At 41.8% G+C, this 18,951-nt stretch overlaps 1 protein-coding gene across 1 annotated transcript in view; it reads left to right on the top strand.

Moving 5' to 3' along the window:
- Positions 1–18,951, top strand: part of LOC109927398 (tubulin tyrosine ligase-like family, member 6) — a 49,130-nt gene that overhangs the window by 7,381 nt on the left and 22,798 nt on the right. Inside the window, exons 3-10 of the mRNA XM_048617087.1 lie at positions 559–599; positions 1,699–1,817; positions 2,981–3,111; positions 4,255–4,411; positions 10,510–10,653; positions 13,335–13,420; positions 16,547–16,772; positions 17,973–18,154. Coding sequence (XP_048473044.1) covers positions 559–599; positions 1,699–1,817; positions 2,981–3,111; positions 4,255–4,411; positions 10,510–10,653; positions 13,335–13,420; positions 16,547–16,772; positions 17,973–18,154 — 1,086 coding nt within the window. The remainder of the gene's footprint in view (positions 1–558; positions 600–1,698; positions 1,818–2,980; positions 3,112–4,254; positions 4,412–10,509; positions 10,654–13,334; positions 13,421–16,546; positions 16,773–17,972; positions 18,155–18,951) is intronic.

Here is an 18,951-nt window from a genome sequence, read left to right as displayed (position 1 = left end):
CCCCACCCACTCTGACCGGTCTGTCTCACTGTTTCCCCCACCCACGCTGACCGGTCTGTCTCACTGTTTCCCACACCCACTCTGACCGGTCTGTCTCACTGTTTCCCCCACCCACTCTGACAAGTGTACCTCCATTGCTCCCTCACATTGACCACTGTCTCTCATGGTTACTGTTTCACATGAATGAATTTGAACAAGGATGCTATGAAACTGTTTTTCTATCAGGTGAGACTCTCCAAATCTTGCTCACATTTATGGACAAGATGTACATAAAATCTCTTGCCTTGTTGATCTGTCACTTTGCTCCAGCATCTCATTTCACTCTGTCACAGGTTCCATTGTTTTTCTCTACTCATTTACACTCTGCAGGTTGCTACTCTGATATGTTCTGCCTTGGTACTTGCACATTAAGTGACACACTCCTCCCTGTATCCCCATTGTGTTGAATTTGGGACTCTGCCATTCTTCAGCAATGTTGAGCACAAACCAGTCAGTTTCTTTTACAGGGAACTTCATAATACCTATTTTGTTGAGATCTCTGCCTCTTTTGACTTTCAGGTGTGTTGGAATAAATCTGCTTAATTGCAAGTATGAAAGTGGTGAGTATTACTAAATTAGGGTTATTGGGATGGGGAACAGGAGAGAATCATACAGGTGTATTCAGTGCTTATTGATCTTTGTCCATTAAAGTTTTTATTTCCTCTCCTGGGATACAACGTTTGGTAACCTCCTACTGTCTTGTGCCATATGTGATCTTAGACAGCGAGCGTTGAGTGGTTGTTCAACTTTGTACTAACCATTGTTTTCCTAGAGTCCAAACATGTGGACTTTACACTGTAAGTCAAACGGGAACCCCATTTAATTCGTCCTTTTCCAACTTGCACCTTCACTACCTGTTGGATAATGGTTGGACAATCAGATATATATTGCGTCTCTCAATTGCTGCCTCAATCTGAATAACTGAGTTATTTAGATAATTCAATGTCAACTGGCAAATTGAATAAGGAGTTTCCTGGTATCTGCCACTGACTTACACCAAGCAACGTATTTACCCATCACACTATTCCTTTGTACATAAGACTTAGAGACCAAAATATATTTTGGTAGACTCTTCCTTATGTGTAGTTTATTGAATGTGAAGATGTCCATTCCACTTAATTTGCAATTAAATACTGAATTCATCCATAAAAGTTGTATAAAACATTTTTTTCTCTAATTTTGTCCTATTCTTTTCCCTTCTCTATCTGTTCCACTCTTGGTCTTCTGAAATATGCATTTGTCCTTTGCCTCTTTTGTGCCTAGCATTCTTTTTCTATGTCTCTATATTTCAAGCTCTATTTCCTCACTTCTATCTTTCTTGGTCTTTTTCTACATATGTATCTCTGTCTCAATCCCTATCTTTCTATCTCTATCTCTGTCTCTGTCTCCATCTCTCTGGATTTCTTCTGTCTGTCTCTTGCTCTCTTGCTCTCTCTCACACGCTCCTTCTCTTCCCTTTCTCTCTCATATGGCAAATGGGTCAAAACTACAATTCTCTTGTGCACTTTCAGAGACACAAACAATGCTACACATTGCTGAGCCGTGTCAAGTGGTGGACTAATCATCTGAAAGGCAGCAAATGAGGACTGTACCATTGCCTCTGGAGATTTACATTCACTAAATATTAATAGTAACAATATTTCTGATCTTGTGTTCCAGTTCGTCGTGCAGCTCGTCGATATGGACTGAAGGAAGTTGGGGATGATGAAGAGTGCATCTTGTACTGGACTGACTGCTCTGTTTCTCATGAAAAAGTCATGGAGATTAAAAATTTTCAGGTCAGGCTCACGGCATTGGAAGTGGCAGGAAAAAAGTAGCAACATTAAGTGTTTGGGGTTAGATGAACAAAAATATTGATCTGGCATTTTGTTTCTGAAGAGCAGTAATTTCTAAACTATCCTTGATCGCCACTTGCTATTATGATGTCTTTTAATTATTATTTTTAAGCTATATATTTGCATGAAGCAAGGATTTCTCAGAATTTTTAATTTCATTACAAGAAATCTGATAGATGATCCTTCTCTCATCTCTAGTTTCATGCTTGTCTGGTCTCCGTTGCAGTCATACCTTTTTTGTATTCAATACTACAGTGGTTACTTCTTTCTTGAAACTTCATTTTTTGTTTCTTCCCACCGATAGCCACACTATTGTAAACGTTCTGCACTCTCCTTGCTGAAACAATGGTTCACCGAATCATCTCTCTTTCATTAATACCCTATGTTACAGAACTCAAGGTATTCCTCAGCCTTTATCCTACTATCCAAAGTTTTCATACTGAAGCTCCATGAAATCTTTTTACTATCTTTTGAACTATTTGTAGTGTTGTTTGCAGTTTTTGATCCTTTACTTAAAGATGGATGTAAACACATTGGAGACAGTGAAAGGAGGTTTAGTAATTTGATGGCTGGAATGAGCAGGTTCTCTTATGAGGAAAGGTTAGGGAGGCTGGGCTTGTTTTTAACTGGAGTTTAAAAGGGCGAGGATTGACATAATTGAAGTGTGTAAGATCCTGAACAGTTTTGACCGGTGGACATGGAAAGGATTTTTTTTTTGTTATTGATCCAGAAGTAGGGAACACTGTATAAAAATTAGGAGTCTCCCCTTTAAAGGAGAGTTGAGGAGATTTTTGTTTCTGTCAGAGTGTTGTGCATGCTTCTAGGCCATCTACCTCAAAATTTGATGGAGTTGGATAGATTCTTGTTTGGCAAGGCAAGTAAAGATTATTGGGAATAGATGAGACAGTGGAGTTTAAAGTACAGACTGATCAACTATAATCTTACTGAATTACAGACCAGGCTTGAGTGGCCTATTTTTGCTCCTAGTTTGTACATTCGCATCTAACTCACATTCTCTCCAGCTGTTCCTGATCTGTGTTTCTCTTTCCTTTTGGGGTTATTACCTGTGCCAATTGTTGATTTCTGTTTTCCTTTCCACTTTGCAGAAGATCAATCACTTTCCCGGAATGAGCGAGATTTGCAGGAAAGATCTACTGGCCCGAAATTTGAATAGGATGCTGAAACTTTTCCCAAAGGAGTATAACATCTTCCCACGAACATGGTGTTTACCTGCTGAGTGAGTGAACTTAGGATTGACAATGGAATAGATCATTGGTTGTTGGGTGAAGATAAAAACGAACTTGTATTTATACAATGCCTTATTTCATTTCTCATAATACTGCAAAAGCAGCTCATAAATAATAAATGATTAGAAATGTAATTGTATAGTTGAATGCACATACAAATGGAAATGAGTTGAACAGACTACAGGGATGGATATTACATGCTCCCACCGGATGTGCTTTTGGCAAGGTGGGGCATGTTAAGAGTTTGTTAAAAGATCAATTGAACCCAGTATTACCTGCCCACTCCATTATACGCTTACCATGGGTAGGCTGATGCAAGTGGGCAATGCATTTCTTTGTGTATTTAAAATGGCAGGAAGGAATAGGTATATTAACTTGAAGGTGTCCTTTGTCCATTGGCAATAGTAACCCTCTTCCTTCCTACCCTTGCTTACTCTAAAAGCCTCCTCTCCACCCTCCCTAAACTGGCAAAGCCCATCCTTTCCCAATACCCCAGACTGAACTGGATGTGGGGCTCCATTGAGGCTGCTTTCCGGGTCTGCCCATTAGTGGCAGTGGCCACTGAGCTCTGGCAGTGCTAGGACTATGGCAGCCGCTGGCCAAGCAGATTGGCGTCAGCTCAGGAAGGTGGGAGGGTGAGGGTGGAAGCCCTAGTTTGTGTTAATTAGCTTCCCAAGGTGCATTATGACTTGTTTTGTGTCACTCAGCTCACCCACCTGTTTACTTCCAGGGTGAGGGGTAACGAGTCATTGGCAGCCCACCCCCGCAAATTTTCACAGTTGGATTTTTTAATGATATTTGTTCAGGGAGAAGTTTGACCAAACGATTGGAAGAAATTCCCCCACTTAGCTGGTCATTTGGTCGTACTGCTATTTTTTTGGAACATTGTATTGTGTTGTGTAATCATCTTGTGAAGATGTTGGATAAAAAGATAGTTTCTTGCTGTTTGAGTTGGGGAATTGGTAGCTGTGATGGTGGGTTCATTGGAATTGGTGCTTGGGTCTCCGAGGACTTGATAAATTTAGTCTTTAGTTGCAACCTTTTGGGACTTTGAAGGTGAAACTTCTATTTGCTGATGTTGTCTGGGTTTTTGTCATGTGACCTTTAAAATATTCTGTTTGTATACTTCACAGTTTTGGGGATTTTCAGGCCTGCTGCAGGATGAAGAAGACCAAGACGTATATCTGTAAACCAGACTGTGGGTGCCAGGGTCGGGGGATTTTCATTACCAGAAACTTAAAGGACATTAAACAAGGAGACCGCCTGATCTGCCAGCAGTACATTTCCAAGGTATTAAAACATACATCAAGTTTCCACACAAAAACAGACTCAAGTAATAACAAACAAGCACTGAATCATTGCACAATTAGATCAGGAAGTAAAGAAAGGAAACATTGTAATGATATAATATTCATGACCTCCGGATTCCCTAAAACAATTTACAATCAACTAGTTATTTTTTGAGCATAGCTGCTGTTGTAAAGGAACAAACGCAGGAACACTGCTGTCAACAAAATGGGATCAATTCAAAGGAAGGAAAATGGAATTTTGGCATCTATTGCTAAAGGAGTAGAGTAGAACAGTAGGGAGGTGTTGCTGCAACCGTACAAGGTATCAATGAGCTCACACCTGGAGTACGGCATACAATTTTACTCCCTTTACTTAACGACGTATCTAGCTGAATTGGAGGCAGTTCAGATGAAGTTCACTAAATTGATTCTGGAGATGAGGGGTTTGTTTTATAAAGACAGATTGAGCAGTTTAGGCTTATTCTCTCGAGTTCAGAAGAATGAGAGGGGGTCTAATTTAGGTTCATTAGATGCTAATGAGGACTGACAAAGTAGATGGGAGAAGGAAGGGGAGGATCCAGTTGTTGTGGTCCGTGTTAGGACAAACAACGTGGGCAAAATTAGGAAAGAGGACCTGTTACGGGTTATAGGGAACTAGGAACTAAATTAAAGAACAGATCCTCAAGGGTTATAATCTCTGGATTACTGCTTGAGCCACGTTCAAATTGGCATAGGGACATGAGAATAAGGGAAGTAAACATATGGCTAAAAGAGTGATGTGGGATAGAGGGGTTCCATTTCATGGGGCACTGGCATCAGTATTGGAACAGGAGGGATCTGTACCGTTGGGACAGTCTCTACCAGAACTGAGCTGGGACCAATGTTCTAGCGAAAAGGGTAAATAGGACTGTCAACAAGACTTTAAACTAGAAAGTGAGGATGAAAGGAAGAGTAAAACTCCAATGAGTATAATGGCCAGTGGAAACAAAGCAGTAGGTTAACATTTGTGGGGTTGGATTCAACTGAATGGAAAAATATGAAAAAAATGAAAGGAAAGGAGAATCCAGGAGACGTTATTAAAGTCTCCAGCACACAAAATAAGACAGAGTGTTTTCAAAGGGTTAGAAATCAAACTTCAAGCACACTGGATAAACAACTGACAATGAGAAGAGGGATAATCAATACAGGACTGAAGGTGTTGTATCTGAATGCATGCAGTATACGAATTAAGGTAAATTAGCTGGTAGCACAGATCGCAATTGGCAGGTATGAAGTGGTGGGCATCACGGAGACATGGCTGCAAGGGGATAAGGACTGGGAGCTAAATATCCAAGGATATACATCCCTTTGAAAAGACAGACAGGTGGGCAGAGGGGATGGGGTTGATTCTATATTGAAATTAAATCAATAGCAAGAATCAAAGTAGGGTCAGATGATGTAGTATCTGAGTGGGTAGATTTGAGAAACCGCCAAGATAAAAAAAGCCATAATGGGAGTTATCTACAGGCCTCCAAATGCTAGTTAGGACTTGGGGCACAAGATACACCAGGAGACAGAAAAGGCGTGTAAGAAAGGCAAGGTTACAATGATCATGGGGGATTTCAATGTGCAGGTGGACTGGGAAAATCAGGTTGGTAGTGGATCGCAAGAAAAGGAATTTGTGGAATGTCTGTGAGATGGCCTTTTGGAACAGCTTGTGGTGGAACCCACGAGGGAACAGGTAATTCTGGATTTAGTGTTGTGCAATGACGCAGACTTGATAAGGGAGATTAAGGAGACACCGACCATAAATTGCAGAGTAAATTCTATCATATTGAGAGGGAGAAGGTGGAATCAGATGTAATGGTATTACAGTTAAATAAAGGTAACTACAGAGGTATGAGGGAGGAGCTGACCAGAATTGACTGGGAGAGGAGCCGAGCAGGAAAGACAGTGGAACAGCAATGGCAGGAGTTTCTGGGAGTAATTTGGGAGACACAGCAAAACTTCATCCCTAGGAAAAAGAAACATACTAAAGGGAGGATGAGGCAACCACAGCTATCGAGGGAAGTCAGGGACAGCATAAAAACGAAAGAGAAAGCATATGATGTGGTGAAGAGCAGTGGGAAGCCAAAGGATTGGGAAGACCACAAAGACCAACAGAGGACAATGAAATAAGGAGAGGGAACATTAAATATGACGGTAAGCTAGCCAGTAATAGAAAAGAAGATTGCAAGAGTTTCTTTAGATATATAAAGGGCAAAAGAGAGGCAAAAGTGGATAATGGACCACTGGAAAATGGCGCTGGAGAAGTAGTAATGGGGAGCTTCACAGTGGAAGACACGAGTAATATCCCAAAAATTCAAGAGAGTCTGGGGGCAGAAGTGAGTATGGTGGCCATCCCCAAGGAGAAGGTGCAAGAAAAACTCAAAGGTCTGAAGGTGGATAAATCACCTGGACCAGTTGGACTACACCTAAGAGTTCTGACAGAGGTAGCTGAAGAGATAGTGAAGGATATACTGGCCTTGGAGCGGGTCCTGAGGAGGTTCACGAGAATGATTCCAGGAATGAAAGGATTAACATATGAGTAACATTTTATGACTCTGTCTACACTCAATGGAGTTTAGAAGGTTGAGGGGGACCTAATGGAAAGTTACAGAGGAACACTGAATGGCCTGAACAGAGTGGACATTGGGAAGATGTTTCCATTGGTAGGAGAGACTAGGACCCGAAGGCACCACCTTAGAGTAAAGGGAAGACCCTTTAGCACAGAGATAAGGAGAAATATCTTCAGCCAGAGAGTGGTGAATCTATGGAATTCGTTGCCACAGAAGGCTATGAGGCCAGGTCATTGAGTATATTTAAGATGGAGATAGATAGGTTCTTGATTGTCAAGGAGATCAAAGGTTACAGGGAGAAAGCGGGAGAATGGAATTAAGAACCATATCAGCCATGACTGAATGGAGAAGCGGACTCGATGGGCTGAATGGCCTAATTTCTTCTCCTCTGTCTTACGGTCTTATGGTCTAGATGTAGAAAGGATATTTCCTCTTATTATCTAGAACAAAGGTCATAGTTTTAGGATAAGGAGGGCAGATTTAAAACAGATGAGGAGAAATTACTTTTCTGAAAAAGTTGTGAATCATGGCATTCAATCTCCCAGAATTCGGTGGATACTGGGACATTGAGTACATTTAAGGAGGAGATAAACAGATTTTTAATTAGTAATGGCTTCAGGGTTTAGGGAGATCTGGCAGGAAAGTGGAGTTGAGGCTGAGATGAGATCAGCCATGATCATATTAAATGAAGGAGAAGGATGGAGGGTCTGAATTGCCTACTCCTGCTCCTAGTTCTTATATTTCTGACCCAGAAATGAGAGTCCTGCCCATTGAACCACAGCTAACAAAATAATTGTTTAATTTGCATTGGATAAAATATTTTATTCATTTGAACATATAGACGTGAATTTCAAATGGCTCCTTGAGTTTGCTGTGCCATTCAATAAGATCATGGCTGATCTAGTTATGTTTCGAATTCCACGTTCCCATCTACTCCTGATAACATTTGATTCCTATACCTAACAAGAATCTGTCTGCCTCCACCTTGAAAATATTCAATGACCCCCATTCCCAGTGCCTTTGAGGCAGAGAGTTCTAAAGTCACACAATCCTCTGAGAGAAAAATAATTTAAACAGTGCCCAATAGTTCTGGACTCGATGACAAGAGGAAGTAGATTATTCACGTCCACTTGTCAAGACCATTAAGAAACTTAAATATCTCAGTCAGTCAAGTCACTGCTCACTCCAGTGGAAACAAGCCTCACCTCAAAAGACAATCCCATCATGATAGGTAAAACTTCCTTTGAACTGTCTTCAACAAGTTTATGTTGCTCCTTAAATGAGGAGACCAAAACTGTATTTGAGATGTGGTCTCACCAATGCCCTGTATATTTGAAACACCACTTCCTTATTTATATTTAATTCATCTCATAATGAAGGATAGCATTCCATTAACCTGTTTAATTATTTGCTATACCTGCATACTAATCTTTTATGAATTGTGTGTTAGAACACCCAGATCACTCTGCGCCTTGTAGTTCTGCAGTTGTTATCTATATAAGTAATGCTGTGCTTTTTTATTCTTGCCTACGTGAACACTTTATACTCTATCTGCCAAATTTTTCCACTTTATACTCTCTATCTGCCAAATTTTTGCCCTCTCTTATCCTAAATATATGTATCAGTTTGCTTCCTTGTTAATGTTCTTTTTTTATTCACTCATGGGACATGGGCATCGCTGGCTAGGCCAGCATTTATTATACGTCCCTAGTCGCCCTTCAGAAGGTGGTGATAAGCCAGCTTCCTGAATCGCTGCAGTCCACATGCTGTGGGTAGATCTACAATGCCCTTAGGGAGGGAAATCTATGGTTTTACCCAGCAACACTGAAGGAATGGCGATATATTTCCAAGTCAGGATGGTGAGAGGCTTTGTGGGGAACTTGCAAGAGGTGGTGCTCCTATGTATCTGATGCCCTTGTCCTTCTAGATGGAAGTGGTCATAGGTTTAGTAGGTACTCTCTAAGGAACTTTGGTGAATTTCTTCAACATACTTTGCTACTTACCTTTCAGTCATGTGCAAATTTAGCTATCATACCTCCTCTCCCCTCATCTAATTCTTTGATGTAAATTATAAAAAGCAGAGGCCCCAGCACAGACTCCTGCAGGACTCCAATCATCATATCTGCCAGTTACTCCATCTACCAGACTTTTTCTCACTGTCTGTTTTCTGCCAACCAGCCAATCTTCTATCCATGAAACGATTAATTTTAACACCTTTTTGCATGACAAACATCAAGTCAAGCTAATTGGTCAATGGTTTCCTGTTTTATTTTCTGTCTGTTCTTGGGAAGGAGTTGCATTTGCTACTTTCCAATCTGATGCAATCTTTCCAAAAGTATAGTGAAATTTGGAAAATTAATACCAGTGCATCTACTACATCTTTAGCCTTTTCTTTTAAGCTTCTGAGATGAGGACTTCCCAGCCTTTAGTTCCATCAGTTTGTTTAGTATTGCTCCCCTAGTGAGTGTATTTTCATCAAGTTTCTCTCTCCTTTCCACCTCCTGATTAAAAGAACATTTTTTAGATTCGCTACAGTGAAGACAGAAGCAAAATATTTGCTTATTGTCCACCATTAAATCCCAATGGGATGTGGGCATCACTACCAAAGCAAGCATCTGTGATTCCACAATTTGGTTGGTTTCTTAGCCATTTCAGAGATTTGTTGAAAATCAATCACATTGCTGTGGGTATGAAATTAGACATTGGTCAGACTTGGTAAAGATGGCAGATATTTTTCCCTAAACAGCATTAGTGATTTTTAAAAAAAATAACTGATGGTCATCGACTGAGATCAATTTTGAATCCCAGAATTATTAAGTAACTTACGACTTAATGACTGAGTTGGGATTTAATTTTGTGCCCCCCAGAGCATTAACTTGGATCTCTGGATCAGTGACCCTCTCATTTTTTTCCTGGCTGCATGGGCCTCTGAGGTCCACGTGCAGCGCTGACTTTTGGAACTGGAAGTCATGACTGGCATACTGATGCTGATGGCTATACATGGAACCTTGGAGTGAATGTGCATCCTTAGAGGGAACATTGCTGTGTCCTACTAATCCAGTGAAATTACCACTGCAGCATTGTCTCTCCATTGAAGAACTGCCACCAACTCTGGTACAATAGGCTCACTTTCTACTGTCCTATATCTTCAGTCTTTCTGCCTCTTCTGAATATGCTGAAACACTTACGCCCCTTCTCCCCAGACAGGTTACTCCATTCAAACTTTTATCCTGTTCTTCTAAGTACCTCATTCTTGCAGTCATTCTTGTTGGTTGTTTACCCCCTTGCCTTCTCCCTGATGCTCCTTTTTAGAGCAAGGCTACTAGACTTGCACAGAATACTCATAGTTATCGGACTGGTCCTTTCTAAGCACCTTAACATGATCCCAGTAAAATTGGATTGCTCTGTACCTATGTTACTCGTGCTTTGGCATTAAAATGGTTTTTGATATATGACGAGTATCATACAGCTTGCCTAATGTAGCTTTAATGTTGTTTCACAGCCTTTCCTCATCGATGGCTTCAAATTTGACCTCCGTGTCTACGTCTTGGTTACGTCCTGCGATCCCTTTCGAATCTATATTTACAACGAGGGTCTGGCAAGGTTTGCAACCAGCAAGTACAGTGAACCCTCAAATAGTAACTTGGTAACGTTCCTTCCCATGTTATCATAAGATTGTTGTTATTGTGTCTGAGTATACTGATGTCATTTCTGTCATCTGCAGCTTCTGGATATACCATGGAGCCTTTTTCACAGTAAGCTAAAATAGTTGTGAGAACGATAGAAACAAAAACAGAAATTACTGGAGAAACGCAGCAGGTCTGGCAGCATCTGTGGCAAGAAAGCAGAGTTGATGTTTTAGGTCCAGTCACCCTTCTTCAGAACTGAAGAACAGAACTGAAGTTCTGAGGAAGTGTCACTGGACCCACAAAGTTAACTCTGGTTTCTTTCCACAGACGCTGCCAGATCTGCTGAGATTTTCCAGCAATTTCTGTTTTTGTTTCAGATTTCCAGCATCTGCAATTCATTATCTTTTGTTTCTGAGAAAGATGGACTTGCACTTATATGGCACCTTTCATGACTTCAAGATATACCAAAGTGCTTTGCAGTCTGTTAAATACTTTTGAAGTGTAGTCACTTTACAATGTAGGAATGCACAGTAAGCTCCAACCGAAAGCTGTGCAGTGTTTGGTTTTTGATGTTGGTTGAGAAATAGTAATTAGCCCAGGACATTGCTGCTTTGCTTTGAAATAGTGGCATGGAATCTTTTGTACCCACCTGAAAGATGGTGCATCAGACAGTGCAACATTCCTTCAGTTCTGCACTGGATTATGTGCTCATCTTGCTAGACAGAGGCTCAAAGTCACAATTTTCTGACTGAGACACGGCTGTCATCATGGTAGGGGAATGTAGAAGCCTGTTCTTTTACTTTTCTCTTATCCCTTTTCTCTCAACCCATTTTAAAGCTGCTGACTCACGTTGGGTAACGTCCCACAAATGCCAGCCACCCACTTCCACTGCCTCACTCAGTGATCATCCTCCATTTGTCAGTAATGACTAAAATGCAGGAACTAAGCTGTGGACCATATGGAATAATAACTTTGGAATTACATTCCGCATGATCCTGGGAGTTGACAAGGCCTGTTCTTAGCATTTTTGCCACATTGGTGAATTAATCCTAGACACAAAATCTATTAATATCAGAAACTTGAGATATAAGAAGTAGGAGCAAGAGTAGGCCATCTGGCTCTTTGAGTTTGTTCTACCAGTTAATTAAATCATGATTGATCTGACTTAACTCCGTTTTCTTCCCTTTTCTATTATTCCTGCGAAAGTGGAAAACCTCACATTTTCCCACATTTTACCCCATCTGTCAATCTTTTACTCATTCACTTAAAATGCCTATATCCCATGAGGATTAGTGGAAACCTAGATTCAAATTTAATACGGAGTCTCTATTTCTATGCAGGTACGTGGCCCATAAGGACAAACTGTTGATTGATTAGGATTTTTACTTCATCTACACCCAATATTCATATAGCCACTTCAGCATGAGTCACACCAGCAGGAAGTCTTGCCTGAATTATTTCCCTCCTCAGACCAAGGGTACTGAGGCCAATAAAATAGTTTCTCCATCTGAGATTATCTAACTCAAAACCAATCAGCAGTCAAACTTGATACCTCATCGTTTTGATTGGCTCAGGACCACGTGATAGTGCATATACCCACTGAGAGTGTCTAAAATAAATTACTGTAGTAATCTTAGTGATGATTTCTATTTTATTTCCTTGCCTCTGCAGAGTGAGTAGTAAATCCTCACCTCATGATAGCTAAGTACTTTCAGGGGAATGAAAATGTTTAGGTTTAGTGGTGATAGGGGAGTGATTTACATTAAAGCTGTCAAGTTTGCCACTTCTGGAGATAACCAATGGACCTTCATGAGCTAATATAGCTCAGATTTGATTCATTTATGTATTAAGACTGATATTATCTCTGTACAATAGTTGCCTTTAAGGCATGCATCCCTGAATTAACTGGGGAGATGGTGGCAGTGTCATAATTTAACTAACCTAGTAAATCCAGAGGCCCAGGCTAATGCTCTGGGGACATAGGTTCAAATCCCACCATAACAGCCAGTGAAACTTAAATTCAATTAATAAATCTGTAATATAAAGTTAATCTCCGAGATGATGACCATTACAACTATTATTTATTGTTGTAAAAACCTATCTGGTTTACTTATGTCCTTTTAGCGAAGGAAATCTGCTATCTTTATGGAGTTTAGCCTACATGTGATGTGGTTGACTCTTAACTGCCCTCTAAAATGGTCTAGCAAGCCATTCAGTTCAATGTCTATTAGGGATGGGCAACAAATGCTGGCCTTGAAAGATTTAAAACAAAAACTACTTGCACATACATAGTCCCTTTGACATAATGAAATGTCCCAAGAGGCTTCATGGGAACATTATCAGTCAAACTCTAACATACCGATCTATAGGGTATTAGAACAGATATCCAAACACTTTGAGAAAGAGGTAATTTCTTTTTTTAAGGAGAATCTTAAAGCAGGAGAGAGGCAGAGAGTTTGGGTAAGGGAATTCCAGAACTTAGGACCCAGGCAGCTGGAAGGCATGGCCACCAGTGGTAAAAGGATGAGAAGTGGAGATGTGCAAAGGACCATAATTGGTGAATAAGGAGGTCTTGGAGAGTTGTAGTCCTGGTGAAAGTACACAATTGGGAAGTGGGAGGGTGAGGAGGTGAGACCGTGGTGGGAGCTTACATCACCCATGTCCCAAACCATTGAAGTCTTTTATTTGTTGATGACAGGATGACATCTGCATGCACTTGACAAACTATGCCATCAACAAGCACAGCAAGAACTTTGTCAGAGATGGGGACGGGAGCAGCAAAAGGTACATTTAACAGGTTGGAAGGAAAAATCTAACAGTAAACCTACAATCTTTTGTCACATGCAGCAAATATTTCAAAAAGGTCCTAGAAATGTTGTCAGTAGAAATTATGATCAATAAATGTGGGGCTGGAAAAGCACAGCTAGTCAGACAGCATTCGAGGAGCAGGAAGGTCAAAGTTTCGGCTCGAAATGTTAACTTTCCTGCTCCTCGAATACTGCCTGACCGGCTGTGCTTTTCCAGCTCCACATTTATTGAGTCCTTGTCGTGATGATGATGGGTTAAGGCAGTGCTTGACCACTCTGAGAATTATGCAAAACAGAAGGAGGCCATTCAACCTAACATATCTGTGCTGCCTTTTCGAAAGATATACCCAATTAACCCTACTCCCCTACTCTTTCCCCATAATCCTGCAATTTAGAAAAAGAAATTTCATCTATTTCTTTTTTGAATCCGTACATTTTGACCCAGTGAATGATCTTTGAATCCACCATCCTTTCAGGCAGCGTATTCCATTTCATAACAACTTGCAGTCTAACAAAAAAATCATTTTTCATGCTGCTTCTGGTTCTTTTGCCAATTTCCTCAAGTCTGTGACGTGTTTTGTGATTCTCATGCCACTGGCTTTAGTTGCTTCTCATTTACACTGTTAAAGACCTTAATGATTTTGAATACCTCTCATAAATTCTCCCTTTAGCCATCTCCACTCTATGATGGACATCCATAGTTCCTCTTGTCTCTCTATGTAACTGATGTCATTCACTGGTTTGAAACGTATGGGTCCAAGCATCATTGCACAGCAGGCTGGTTTATAACAACCCCTGGTACTTAAATTCAAAGCCTTTGCAATCTGACAGGAGCTCTACTTCTGTCATAAATCTGGTGCCATAGTCATTATTTTCTGCCAGCCCATTCAGTAACCAAAGCTAGTTGTGCTAGTCAGGCAGTGTTCCCATTTCAAAGATGCCAGTCAGTGAAACCCTGGCATTTTCAACTGGCTTTCAGCGACAGATAGGAATTGCTCGTTGTTCAATTGTAACATCTTGAAAATATTCAATAGATACAGATGTTGCAATGTCGATTAGTCCATTGTATCAGGATAGAAGTTAAAATTGAACATCCGCTAAGGCACAACACTAGTCCCTCTCAACCGACACCCTCATATGCTTAACCCAGTCCCCCTCCTCTGACACCGTCATCGGCTTAATGCCAGTACCTCTCCACAGACACCCTCATCGGCTTAATGCCAGTACCTCTCCACAGACACCCTCATCGGCTTAATGCCAGTACCTCTCCACAGACACCCTCATCGGCTTAATGCCAGTCCCTCTCCACAGACACTCTCATTGGCTTAATGCCAGTGCTCCCTCCACAGACACCCTCATCGGCTTAACGCCAGTTCCCCCTTCACCGACACCCTCATCGGCTTATCGCCAGTCCCCCTTCACCAACACCCTCATCCGCTTAATGGAACTTGTCCTTACCCTCAACAAGTTTTCCTTTAAGTCCTCCCACTTCCTGCAAACTAAAGAGGTGGCTCGGGCACCCGTATAGATCCAAGCTATGCCTGCCTCTTCATAGGATACATGGAACAGTCCCTCTTCCACTGTTACACTGGCACCATCCCTCACCTCTTCCTCCGCTACATTGATGACTGCTTCGTGCCCTCAGGAGGAGCTTGAACATTCATCAACTTTACTAACATCATTCCAACCTCAAGTTCACCTGGACCATCTCCAACACCTTCTTCCCCTTCCTGGACCTCTCTGTCTCCATCTCCGGTAAACGTCTCAGCTCTGAAATCTATTTCAAACCTACCGACTCCCATGGCAATCTTGACCCACCCTCCTGCAAGAATATGATCCCTTACTCCCAATTTCTCTGCCTCTACCACATCTGCTCCCAAGATGGAGCATTCCCCTCCCGGACATCCCAGATGTCCTCCTACTTCAAGGACTGCAACATCCCCTCTCCATTGATTCATAATGCCCTCAACTGCATCTGTTGCATTTCTCACACTACTGCCCTCAAAACCTTGCCCCCCCCCCAACAAAAATAAGGACAGATTTCTCCTGGGTCTTCTCATACCACCCTACCAACCTCTGCATCCAACACAGCATCCTCCGACACTTCCACCCACTGCAATCCGATCCCACCACTAAAGAGATATTTCCCTCCCCACCCGTATCTGCCTTTCGTAGGGACCGCTTACTCCACAGCTCCTTCATACGCTCCACACTCCTCACCAACCCCACTACACCGGATACCTTTCCCTGCAACCACAGGAGGTGCTACACCTGCCCCTACAACTCACCCCGTCACCTCCATCTGAGGTCCAAGACAAACTTTCCAAATCCGACAGGGGTTCACCTGTACATCCTCCAACCTGGTCTACGGTATCTGTTGCTCCTGATGTGATCTCCTCTACATCAGTGAGACCAAGCGCAGACTCGGTCACCGATTCGTAGAGCATCTGCGCTCTGTACGCTATAATCAACAACACCTTCCAGTTGCCAACCGTTTTAACTCTCCCTCCCACTCCCTTGGTGACATGTCCATCCTGGACCTCCTCCAGTGTACAGTGACGCCACACACAAACTGGAGGAACAACACCTCCTATTCTCCCTTAGGAGCTTACAGCCTGATGGGCTCAGCATAGAATTCACCAGTTTCAAAATCTCCACACCCCCTGGCCTCATCCCATGTCCAACCGTCCCTCTCATCCCTGCCCCTTTGACCTGATACAACCTGTCCATCTTCTTTCCTGTCCCACCCTTCCCACTGACCAATCCCCACTACCCCCTACCTGCATCCACTAATCACCATCCCACCTTCTTTCCCCCACCACCCCCCCCATTTATTTCCAAGCTCCCTTCCCCCTCTCAATCTTGATGAAGGGTGTAAACCTGAAACGTCAACTTTCCTGCTCCTCTGATGCTGCCTGACCTGCTGTGTTCCTCCAGCTCCACACTGTATTAGATTCTTAGAGCTGTATTAGATTCTTCACTGTACTAGATTCTTACCGGAATGACAACTCAAAAACGTTATGTCTAATGTATTAATTGAAACCAATGAAGTGTCCATACGTCTTTGTGTTAGCCCATTTATCCTGTGTTCTGTTTTATGCAGAAAACTGTCCTCATTTAATAAATGGTTGGAGCAACGTGGACATGACATAACAAAGGTTTGGGCAGACATTGAAGACGTCATCATTAAGACTTTAGTTTCAGCCTATCCGATCCTAAAGCATAATTATCGGACTTGTTTCTCCAGTCGCCTCTTTGGAAGTGCCTGTTTTGAGATTTTAGGATTTGATATCCTAATGGATCGCAATTTGAAGCCATGGCTCTTGGAGGTGGGTGAAGCTTTGAACAAGGTGTTTTGGCATCAAAAGGCTAAATACAGAGCACTTGAGGAACTCATTATGAGAGAAAGAATTTGCCTTTATAAAGCACTTAATCACACTCATAAGATATCCCAAAGTAGTTCGTAAGCAGTTAATTGTTTCTGAAGTATGCTGCTGTTGTGATTTTTTAAAAGACATAAGTGAATTGTATGGGGCATGTAAAGAACAAATGACATGAGTCACCAGTTAATTTGCTTTGGGGCTGTTGGGGAGACTCTCTGGACTTCTTCAATAAGTGACAGGGATTTATTGGCATCCACTAGAACCACCTTGTGGAACCTCAGCGAAATGTTTCATCTGAAGGCAAGCACCCCTGACAGCGCAGCATCCTTTATTACTGCGCTGCAAGAACTACCTGGATTACATGCTGAAGTATCTGGGGTGAGATGACCACAACCTTTTGATTCTGAGATGACACTACCTGCCCACTGGACAAGGCTGACATTTAAGGGATGCCTGATATTTGAGGGTAAGACAGAGTGTCTGAACTGTCACACAATGATAACAGGGTAGATGTTATCAAAGTAACCTAGACAGTTTACGACTGTGCACCCTTTAGACCAAATACCCTGCAGCCACAATGGGGAAGACTGGGAAGGCTATTGAACCTCGTGACATGGACAAAACATCTAAACTACTTTGTCCTGAATGATTGTAGCCTCTTAACCGTTATTGCAGCTACGCCTACCAAGACCGCTGACAAGTATTCCATCCCACTCCAGATTCCAGCCTTGTAAATTATGGGGGGTGTTTTGAAAGGGTTTGGGGTGAGCTCTTCTCCACAGAGTACCGAGCCTCTGATCTGCTGTTGTAGTGCAGTTCAGCTTCTGATTTTCGTTCACAGTAAAAAGTCACTGAATATTATCAGGAACAAGAACTAAAATCAATTTATTTAGTAATGTTAGAGCCATTGGGGCCAACTGTAGTTCTTCATTCACTGCTTTTAATCAGATCAACTAAATTATTGAATGATAAATATCATCAAGTTTTGTTTATATAGCTTCTTGTCAAACCAGGCAGTCAATTTCTCCACAGTACAAGATAAAGTTCCCTTAACAAACGAATGTTAGAAGATACTTGTGGTTTTGTTTTTTTTTTACGTAGTTTAATAATGAACAGATTGTGTCACAGCCTACATTTTGCTTCCAGGTGAACCATTCCCCCAGTTTCACTACAGATTCCAGGCTAGACCGAGAGGTGAAAGACAACTTGCTGTATGACACTATTTGTCTGATAAATCTTGGAGCAAGTGACAAACAAAAGGCAGCAGAAGAGGAGAGACGCAGGGTGCAGGAGCGCTTGTGGAACCGCCAGACATCTCGCGAATTAAGGTAGACACAGTGAAGTCTAATGGTACGTTGTACAGTTTCGGACTTCCTTTGTCCCATCTTTGGTGATCATGCTTTCAGCTGCCTAGGCTCTAAGCTCTGGAATTCCCCATTAAAACTCTCTACCCTTCCAGACATTATTCAAAACCTACCTTTTTGACCTGGCTGCCATTGTTGCTGTTGAGAAGGGGGTGGTAGACTGTCTTCTTGAAACAGTAGTACTTTGATAGAGCTAAGTGATTTGCGAGGCCACTTTCAAGCCCAGCGAGGAGTCACCCGTGTTGGTGTGACTTTAGGTTGTACATCCCTATAACTGGTGGATTGTATCAAATAGCGCATCCCTTTAGTTGTTCACAATAGGCAGATTACTGACTCAACCAGTCTCTGGTTGCAAAACTGCGAACTTAGTGTCCAATATTAGATGTGATTCCACAATTAAAACAATGCTTGTTAAACCATCCTGATTTGTGCTAAGGGCTATGCTAACAGCCAGTTCAACATTATCAGTTTACCTATGCTAGAAGCTACATTTATTCACATGCAGAACTTTCTCCTTTGGAAACAGAAATAACTGTCCATGCATTGCATCTTTTTCAACCAAACTAAACTGGTGGATGTTAAATCCTCATGGCAGTGCCTTGATGAGTCAAATCCAACTTGCCATCAATCAGCACTCTCATCTCATGCAGAATAAATTGTTGTTCCCTTTGAGATCTGGCATTCTTGTGATTCTGTCCTGATGACTACAAGACAAAAAACTTCCACAGCACATCTGAGATAACAAGGTGTAGAGCTGGATG

This window comes from Rhincodon typus, chromosome 36 (genome assembly GCF_021869965.1).
Source record: "Rhincodon typus isolate 14 chromosome 36, sRhiTyp1.1, whole genome shotgun sequence".
Classification (NCBI taxonomy): domain Eukaryota; kingdom Metazoa; phylum Chordata; class Chondrichthyes; order Orectolobiformes; family Rhincodontidae; genus Rhincodon; species Rhincodon typus.
The sequence above is the reverse complement of the archived record's forward strand: the minus strand, read 5'-3'. Positions and strand labels throughout refer to the sequence as shown.